At 30.6% G+C, this 10,188-nt stretch overlaps 1 protein-coding gene across 1 annotated transcript in view; it reads left to right on the top strand.

Moving 5' to 3' along the window:
- LOC111623167 (solute carrier family 15 member 1-like) overlaps positions 1-4,118 on the top strand; it is a 14,583-nt gene extending 10,465 nt beyond the window's left edge. Inside the window, exons 9-12 of the mRNA XM_023365638.1 lie at positions 1,256-1,334; positions 1,430-1,558; positions 2,344-2,451; positions 3,597-4,118. Coding sequence (XP_023221406.1) covers positions 1,256-1,334; positions 1,430-1,558; positions 2,344-2,451; positions 3,597-3,761 — 481 coding nt within the window. The 3' untranslated portion in view covers positions 3,762-4,118. The remainder of the gene's footprint in view (positions 1-1,255; positions 1,335-1,429; positions 1,559-2,343; positions 2,452-3,596) is intronic.
- The last annotated feature ends 6,070 nt before the right edge of the window (positions 4,119-10,188 follow it).

Genomic DNA, 10,188 nt, shown 5'->3' with positions numbered 1-10,188 from the left:
CAAGACCGTCTCTGATTCCATCCACGAGCCACTGGTAGGGAGCAATTTTAACTAGGTGGATTGTTTTAATATTTAAAAAGTAAAGACTATTTTATGTTATTTTTATGTACGTTTCTTCACAAAACTATATTCATACAATCGAATATTTTGTACCAGGTATGTATAATTGTATACCCATCACACATTTTATTTGAACAAATAAGTTTTTATAATTTTATTTTTAATTTTAGCCCTTATATTATGGCTAGCGATTTAGAATATAATTATGATATTCAAAATTTATTTCAAAAAAGTTTTGGCTCAAGACCATAGAATGAAAAAATTATTAAAAGAGAATGACCAATGCCTAAATTAAATATAAATATGTCAACAAAAAAATTTATTTGACATTTTCACGATAAAATTTATGAAGATGTAAAATGGCTTTGTGGTGCATAAAAATACAAAAATTGTTTTGTTGGCCTTGCCTACTATTTTCGAATGAAATTAGTGTGTGGAATAAGAATGACTTTGACGATTTAAATAATTTGAGTATAACTGGCAAAAGACACGAAAATCGTAAATCTCGCATCGATTCTTTCTTAAAATTGAAGCAATTTGAAAATCAAAGCGGAATAGAATTTAACATTAGTAAACAATATAAAATAAGTATTAAAAATTATAATGAAGTTACGGCTAATAGATATAATATATCTAAATTAGTAGATGTTATCGAAAAAAGAATTGGTATTTAGAGCGCGTAGGCAATGTATTGAATCTAATATAACAGAAGTAATTAATTATATTGAACTTGCTTATTTATTAAGTGCGTTAGATAATCCATTAATTAAAAATACATTTAGAGAAGTCTACGGTTTTTATTGGCTTATCGAATAAACGAATACGAATGGACCTTAGACAATCACTGACTGATTGCCCCTGGAAGTCGGCTTCTTACAGAAACACAGCTTCCCTATCATCAAATGTCACGGCACGCCACTGATAATTATATACGAACTTTCGGTCTGGATTCCGAGCTCCTGTCTCTAGCTTTCCATGTCTGGTTTGCCTATCATTTATTTAACTCTGATTTTGAGATTAAAGAAGAACAGATAGGCAGACAGACAGGCGACAGTGGGAATTTATACGTGTACAGTTGTTTTCAAATTGCATCCCAATAAATACATAAAGCAAAAACAGCATATTTTTAACGCACTGCATAAAAAATATTTTCCTGACGCTTTGAAATGCTTCAGTTATGACAATTTTTTCGCAGTCTTAGAAACATCAAGTTCATAACCGAAAATGGAATAAATTACGAAGTTGAAATTACTATTCATTCCAATAGTAACTTGGTAATGTTATTTTTCTATAACGTATTAAAATGTTTACTTCCGCATTTAAAGGATAAGTAAATAATATCAATATAAGAAATTATTTTATGTTTCAGAGCCTTTCATTTACGAAAGTGAATAGTCAAATTTCATTTTCTATTTTGTTACAAGTACCCCAGTATTTTCTTATGTCCATTGGGGAAATTATGTTTTCCGTTACAGGAGCATCGTATTTCTATTGTCAGGTAAAGTGAATAATTCGACTGCTAATACGTGAGTTAAAGAAAATACAGGATGTCACAAATTAAACTTGACGTTCCCCAGCTGGCTACAGAAAAAGACTTTGAAGATTTAAATAATTTGAGTAAAGCTGGCAAAAGACACGAAAATCGTACATCTCGCATCGATTCTTTCTTAAAATTTAAGCAATTTGGAAATCAAAGCGGAATAGAATTTAACATTATTAATCAGAAAGTCATGAAAGTTTGTGATTGCCTTAATGAAATGATGGGAAATTTTGTAAAGCAAAAATAGTAAGTTCAAGAAATCACCACTAGACAGCGCTTTTTAAGCTGAAATAGTGGCATATTGGCCTGCAATATCCCCAGACTTGAATACATGCGATTTTTTGCTCTGAGGCTATCTCGAAGACTTGGTCTACCGTAGAATAACTTCTCTGTCAGACCTTAAAGACAGCATAGTACGTCATGTGCGTAACATTTGAAGGCATACACTGCATGCAACAGTTCAACATGCTGTTTTACGTTTTCAGATGGTAGCAGAAAAGAGTGACATCCTCTTTTGAACATTCACATTAGTCAGGTAACTTGTGGAGCTCATTGTTATGTTCTGTATAAAGCTATAATACGCAGCATAGTGGTAGTTTTTGGAACTTACTTTTTTGCTGTAGGAAAAGTTTCCATCATCTCACCACGGCATTCTCAAGATTTCAAGACTTTCTGATAAATAGATTTTGCTATAGTCAGCTGGGAAATGAGACACCCTGTACATCAAAGTAATCTTTCTGTAGGCACCAAAGTCTATGAAATCTGTAATTCAAGCGTTATGGATGCTGACACCTACGTGTGGAAATTTGTTGGTTATGATTATTACTGAGATCAAAATATTTGGAAAGCAAGTAAGATAAATATTTTTACTTTTTAAATTTAAAAAAAACTATAGATTTTTAAACGTTTTCTGTAAAATTAAGTAATCTTTAAATATTCAAAAAGACTTATTGTATAATTAAATGTTAAAATTTAGCATGAAGTAATAACGCTTTAAACAGTGTTACGTAGTTAACGAACACTTAACCTAAACGAATCGCAATCCTCTTCCGATCTTTTTTTTTTTTTTTTTTTTTTTTTTTTTTTTTTTTNCGTGACGTCACAGTTCGACCAATGGATCGCTTGATCCTAACCCATTTTATAGTTCTGAACGCATCATAAGTTGGCAGTTGTCAGCGGTGAGAACAGGGTACCCAATGCCCTAGGGGTTGCAATAAACAATTAACTTATATATACTAATAAAGCACTCTTTCCCTAAAACTGATTGAAATGCGGTTTAGTCTGGTTTGACACAACAGTCAACTTAGGGTTGGAAGGACTATATCTATCTCAATTGATTTATGTTCTATGTTAATGAACAATATTAATTCTATGAAAGGAAAAATACCCCCTTCCCAAAGATCTCTGAATTTTTGGATTCGGAAATTCGAAACTTGGTAAAATGCAAAAATTCAGGGGTTTTCTCTGCATGTATATATGGATTTCTGTTTATATAGATATGTTATATAGATTTGTGTGTGGGGACACGATTTTATTTACCCACTTTAAAGCTTCATAACTCATGGACTTTTTGGTCGAAAATTTCTGAAATTTTGCAGGGAGTTTTGGGTATTAGGGGAATTGATGCTATTAAATTTTGGTGGCTGAAGGTCGAGGAAATGGAAAGATTGAGGGTCACTTGTCATATCTAGATTAGGGTCGGACTTACGGAAGATGTTATTAGTTATTAGCTTTTACAATTTGTTTTTACAAAACTGATTTTTATCCTTAAAATAAGGTCTTTTGCCATTTTATAATAATTAATAATATAAAAAATTTTTAAATAAAATCTCATAACAGATGACGCCCCAACACAATTTTAACTTTTTTCCTGGGAAAGTTAGCTGGAATTTTTTATGTAAACATTTAATCTTATATAAGTTATTTATGTAAAATATATATATATTACAAGACTACAGAATAACTCCAATTAATTCTTATATTTTTGTTATTTCAGTCTTACGAATTCTTTTTGTACGCAGTTCTAATGGCAATAGCTATGTTGATTTTCTTCATAATGATGTATTGCTCTAAAGGTACAAAACACGTTCGAAGAAATTCCGAATTCCAAAGGGTGAAATCGGAAATAGTCAAATTATCATTGAAAACAACAGAATCCTGATTTACATGTGAATTTGAACCTGTACAGAATGTTTCATGTTGCAACATCTTCATTCCGTATTTTCATAATGCCGTGTAATCAGTTATTGGGCCGAAATTTGAAAAATTGTAGACCTATAAATTCCCACTTTCATCTCTCTGTCTGCCTTTCGGTAATCTCGGGAACGACGATAGATAAAATAGATGAAAGTCAATACCAGATATGGAAAGTTAATGGCAAGAGGCTCTGATTAATTAACTGCATATGAACTTTCGGTCTGAACCGGAAGTCACGTGATTTCAATTCAAAAATTTTCCTCGGAACAGAATTATATAGATAACCGGCACGACTCTGTTGTTATCAGGAAAAGTATCATGTACAAGGGCAAGCCACTACTAATTTGAGATGGAAAGCATATATTTTAAATTAAATGAATTAAAAATGGCCCACCAGTTGCCAAGCGGTTCCGTTCCCTGAACACTGGGAGTTCGGTCGTGGGTTTGCGCCGCGCTAGGATAGACTGGCTACTTGGAGTTTTCCGGGTTTTCTCCATATCTGTAACACCTGAATAGGGACCAGTTTTTCTTAAAAGACCTCCCGGAAGTCATTATTTCCCTTGCGTAACACTACCATCCAAAGCAGGCAACGGGAAACCACTCTGGTACTAACTTTTCCAAGCTTTCCGAAGAATCACTTGGCTCAACACTGATCACTAATTAACTCTGCGCCAGGTGCTCACTGACGTCAAAATCATCTGATATGGCATGAAGAAGAAAAAATTAAAAATATGATTAAAAATTGCAGCCCGGCGTTGTGACGATGTCATAATAATTTTTGTTCGTTTATAATGATAATTAATTACGAATAAAGTGCGAGTATGTACAGTATTCATAGTTACATTAGAATGAATTTCACAGATTGCTCATATGTGAGTTCATTAACCATAAATTGATTTAACTTAAATTTTAGGAAAATTTGAATAAATGAATTTTAGTAAAATTATATTTTCAAAAAATAAATTTGTTATAACTAATGTCTACTGATACAACTGTTTTCCTCTATTTTTTATAAACAAAGAATAATTTTTATAAATTATTTATTGAAACTTAAAGTGTAACTACTTGTATATATTCATCACAAGGAGAAATATAAGAATCATTAGCAACTGAATTCACTGTATTTAATGTTAATGATAAAAGCATGTTGTATATTTAACAATAAACTTTAAATAGTTTACTATATTTCTATGATATATATAATTTAATTTCGTGTTTAGGATAAATATTACCTGTGATTTCTTGGGTGATTTATACTTTCAATTTTGTGAATCTTTTTGTAGTTTAATTAAACATTTAATTTTAATACATCTTAATAAAATTTTAATTTATTTTAAATGCTCATGCAATTTTATTTTATTAATTAGTAAACAAATATATAAATTAATTTTTTTATATATTCATATATTAAATAACTAACTTATTACTTCCGAAATTCATAAACAGTAAAATGCAACCAAAAAATTAAATTATTAAATATGTTTTAATTGTACACTATTTATACAAAAACTTCATAATAATTTCATCAGAATAATTTTAATTTTTTACTAAAGCCTAGTGTCCTATATATATAGGACGGTCCATTTCTCAAAATGTCTGAACCGAATGTGACCGAACAAAGTACAATTAAATCCATGAATATTCTTGTCTCGTTTTAGACGTACCATTTTTTAAAATATTTATTAAGCTTAATTTTTCGTTTTCTCTCATATTACTTCATATTATCAACGTTTTTACGCAGAGTCAGGGTGGCGATACTTCGAGCCTTAGGCAAAACTCGTGACCCGGTCATTGCCAATGAGAAAATAAATTTATTTAGTGTATTCATATAAAAGCATAAGAGTTATTACACTACAACTATATTCACTTTGTTCGCTAACCATTTAAATTTAATTAAATATAAAGGAAAAACATTAAAAATATTATTATGAGCTCCTTCGGTATCCGGCCATAAACAAATATAATTGTATTGTTTAGCTAGGCCTGTTTTAGGTACAATTTTGAACACAACCTGAATAAATTTAAAACAGTACAGAAAAATGGACAGGGTGAAAAAGTTGTCAATTTGTGTGTCTGTTAAATTATGAAAAATACACAAATTATGTACGGTTCAAACCTTTAAATATACAGTAAAATTTCACTTCACTTATGTACACAATTTTTGGTCACAGGTGCGGTTATAGAAAACTACACATAGAGAATTGTAATTTGAGTGCAACACTTAACTATACTAATTCAACTAAAAGTTTACTACACGTTTAGGTAAACAAAATATAAAATAAAACGAAAAATTTTAATAATACGGTACGTCCTTTGCAATATACACTAGTTTACACTTTTATACACAGTAATGTACTGATAATACAGAGTAATATAATGAGTAGTACAGTAGAATATTGAAATACAGAGTACAGTCAATGCAACTTGCTTGTTGTAGAGTTCATGTAGCTTCTGTATAGTACAGCAATATACAGATTACTTAGAGGGAATATGTTTATGATACAGTAGTAAGGATTTATTGAAATATTGTATATTAACAGGAAAATTGAAAAGTTACTAAACAGACGTCAGTAAATATACAGAAATGCGCAAGTGTCAGAAAAAAGTTTCAATAATTAAATTGACTTTTACATCAAACTAGTCCATAATTGTTTTGTTGCAAAACATGTATCAGTGACTTAAATAGTTAAACTTTTAAAAATACAAACACATTTTGTATCCAATAATTTAAGTATCTGCAATTGTCATTTTTTTTACTAAATTCTAAGATATATTTAATTTGTGTAATATACATAAAAATTATTTTATTTGATGGTCATGTATGAGTGGGAACTTGGAAAACGGCTCCGAAACTAAAGTGTGAGAATTCTAGTGTAGCGATAAATTTTATTTAAAGTTTGTAGAATTTATAATTTAATGTAATATTTTAACGCTAAAAGTGACACATTTGTCACCTTTTGTGGAAAAGGGTAAAAGTAAAACTTCCCTTTAAACAGATGTTATCACACATCTCCGACAATCATCTGTTCATCTGAGTTAGGACAAATATCCTGTTAGACAATAGAATATCCCGTCAGGTGTTATAAATCCAGAAACCCGATAGGAGGGAATCTGAGATAAAAAGAAGTCAAATTTACGATATCAGGAAGACGGCTCTAGAGGAGAGAAGACCCTGTATCCGAGAGACGGCCATAGAAGTAGAAAAGGCATAACTCCGGCAAAATACATGTCCAACTCCCCTCCTCCAGGCGATTCCCGTCTCCATATCCAAAGGCCGAATCAACCAGATTAGAGGTATCGTTATTAAACTCTCTTATATTTAGAGGTGTAGTTAGTTCATTTAGTCGTTAGCTTATTTTCTTTATACTTCTTATATATATATTAAATTCTGTGTTTTGTAGCTGCTCCTGTCGAATCATTCAATTTATAAGGACTCCGATCGAACTTAACTGCAACTTCCCTCCTCACTCGAATAATAGCCCTCCTAAACGCCATCCAGTGACATCGTGAGCGGATCCTAACGACTCGACGATTAGAGGGATAACCCTCGCAAGTATTCTCACAAAAGCAACAAAGCTCAGTTCTGCTTAAACAGGTTTAAACAATACGTTTAGTTTAGAAACACGAGGTTTTCCGATTTTGTTGCTCACGTAAACGAAAATAAAAAGTTACTTCAAGACACTCCTATTTTGGCCACTTAACCAAATAGTGACAGGGCCATCAAGATGAAGTTTAATTCGTAATAAAAATGGTGTAAAATTCTGGAAATTTTAGAGGTCTCCACATAAGCCAGATGACCACAAAGCCAGGTTTTATCGTAATTGTCTTTTGGTTCATGCTATGTCAGTAATGATTTTCTTTTATTTCAATGAAATTTGACTAGCAGCCTGTAACATACTGTTAAAGATGCATATACGTATAAATATAGAAAAGTTAACAGGTTTTTTGACGTTTCATTTGTTGTAATTCTTTCAAATTAGAAAACACGGTATTCACAGTCTCGAACATCTGAAAAAGTTCATTTGTAAATTAAAATATATAACTCGAAGTAAATGTTGTAATAGAAAGACAATAGATTACCTGAAAAACTGTCGTTTTACTAATGACAAAATCCAGACATTCCAGTCCTTTTCGAGGACCATCAAGTAGTTTTAACATACAAATCAGCTAAATATATACGATTAAATAAATACGCAGATACTAATTAATTTATATTTATATTATTTTCAATATATTAGTTGACGAAAGTTTAGTTACCTTCAATCTGTCGTTTGTAGTCAGTCGGAAAAAACAAAATCTTTTTAATTCTATTAAAGGAGACATTGCCTGAAATGAAATAACTTTAAATCAGAATCATTAAACGATAAATTAACGCCTAAGAGAAAAAATAATGCATTCTAACCATAACAGAAATTTTCGAAAAAATCTGCATACCAATTTTTATAATAATAATGATAATTATCAAAACAATTATCACATGAACATCTTTATAAATGTATGAAATTATGTAAAGAGTGAAGCTGAATAAAAAAGTCGCCGCATAATACAAAATTGTGGAAACTTTACTAAACATATTATTGAATTCATCAAGCTGGATACAAACTTCTTTGTAATTGTCGCGAATGCTTTGAAGAAATTTACTGATATTTCCATTTCGTGGATGAAATTCGGAAATATCTCTTGCCAAATCTTCAAACTTCTGACTTATGATTATTAGCAAAATCAGCAACAAAGCTGCAAAAATGTCACAACCATGAACCAAGAAGTAATATACATTAATAAAAAAGTAACAGAAAGCAGCCGTCATCTGATTCGTAGATTTCGCTATAAACCAAAAGGAACGAAATGCGTGAATGATATTCATATAGATTATTAATCCAATATAAACTGTAACCGCACAGTTTATGTTAAATAACTGTACTTTTTGGATTCTCTTAATTTCTCTCGAATTGAAGAGGCCGAAATTAATGCCTCGTTTCTTCCTTTCGTTTAATACAATGAGAAGAAATATAAGAAACATGGCGTTTTGGTAAATAATGTGCAAACCCAGAGTGATTAATCGATTCTTTCCAAATATATCCAAGTGATTGATACATAAATGAACCGAAATTGATTCGGGTAAGAAAACCATCAGATACAAAATAATGGTACCCAAGAAAATAATCAAAAGTATTATTGTTTGATGGAATTTATGCCAAAAAGATTGTCGATTCTGTCGATGATTACATCTGATTACGTTATTTATACCGATTAATTTGAGGAAATTAATCGTTGGAGACAGAACTTTGCAAGCGCATCTATCGATATCCGAGAGTATTTCCACCGTCGTGTCCATGTCTATCTTTGCCAAAGCCTTTCCTCTGAATGTTACTGATGATAATATCACCTGCAGAATTTCTCTTGAATAAAAATACATTAACATGAATAAGAGCTACGTTTAACCAGGCTAAGTAAAAATAAATAATAATACAATATTTTCCATTTACTATATGCAATAGCAAACACTTACTCTTTTGTTGGAAGTTTCTTAATTTAACTTAATGCTTTCTTATCTTACATAATATAATTGTAAATTAAGTATAGTTATTAATCTTTCTTAAAATGACATATTGAGCATTTGTTTCCTAAAGTATATCCATTAGTGTTTCGTGTAGCGTCCTTTAAATTAGTAACTGTACTTAATATCGTCTTTTCATTTATAATAAAATAAAACTATTGTAAATTTTATTTTATTTTCTATAGCAAAAATATATGGGCTGCAATTTTTAACCATATTTTTAATTTATTTAATTTAAAATATATGCTCTCCACCTTAGATAAGGAGTGACTTGCTCCTGTACGTCATACTTTTTCTTTAACAATAGAGTCGCGCCGGGCATCTATTAACTCTTTTCTATGGAAAAGTTTTGAACTGAAATCACGTTATAGTTCGTATATAGTTAATTGGGGTTCCAGCTCCAAAGATTTCCACACCTGGTTATTTTTCATGTATCTAACTGAGTTCTCGAGATTAAAGAAAGACAGACAACGGACAGACATATAACAGTGGAAATTTATAGGTCTACAATTTGTTTCAAATTAAAGTCCAAAAATTCGGTAATTAATTTTGAACTGTTCTCTCTATTTTTAATTATTTATAATTAACGTTTCCTTTTTAGTTATACACCAGGAGTAAACGACTCAATATATCGTATTTAAATTTAAATTAATAAAATAATTAACATTTTAATGAATTAATTAAAATTTTATTTATTTTTAGAAATCAATTATATTTAACAGAATTACAAGCTTATGCTTTGGCCTTAATCAATTCTTTAACAGAAGAAATGTTATAGCACGGTTTTGGCCTTCTAAGATTTTGCAACTGCCTCAAAGTCGAAAAGAAGGAAATT

The sequence above is a fragment of the Centruroides sculpturatus genome, unplaced genomic scaffold (genome assembly GCF_000671375.1).
Source record: "Centruroides sculpturatus isolate CEXI.00-Female unplaced genomic scaffold, Cexi_2.0 scaffold8, whole genome shotgun sequence".
NCBI classification, from domain to species: Eukaryota; Metazoa; Arthropoda; class Arachnida; order Scorpiones; family Buthidae; genus Centruroides; species Centruroides sculpturatus.
This window is presented reverse-complemented; position numbering and strand designations above follow the sequence as displayed.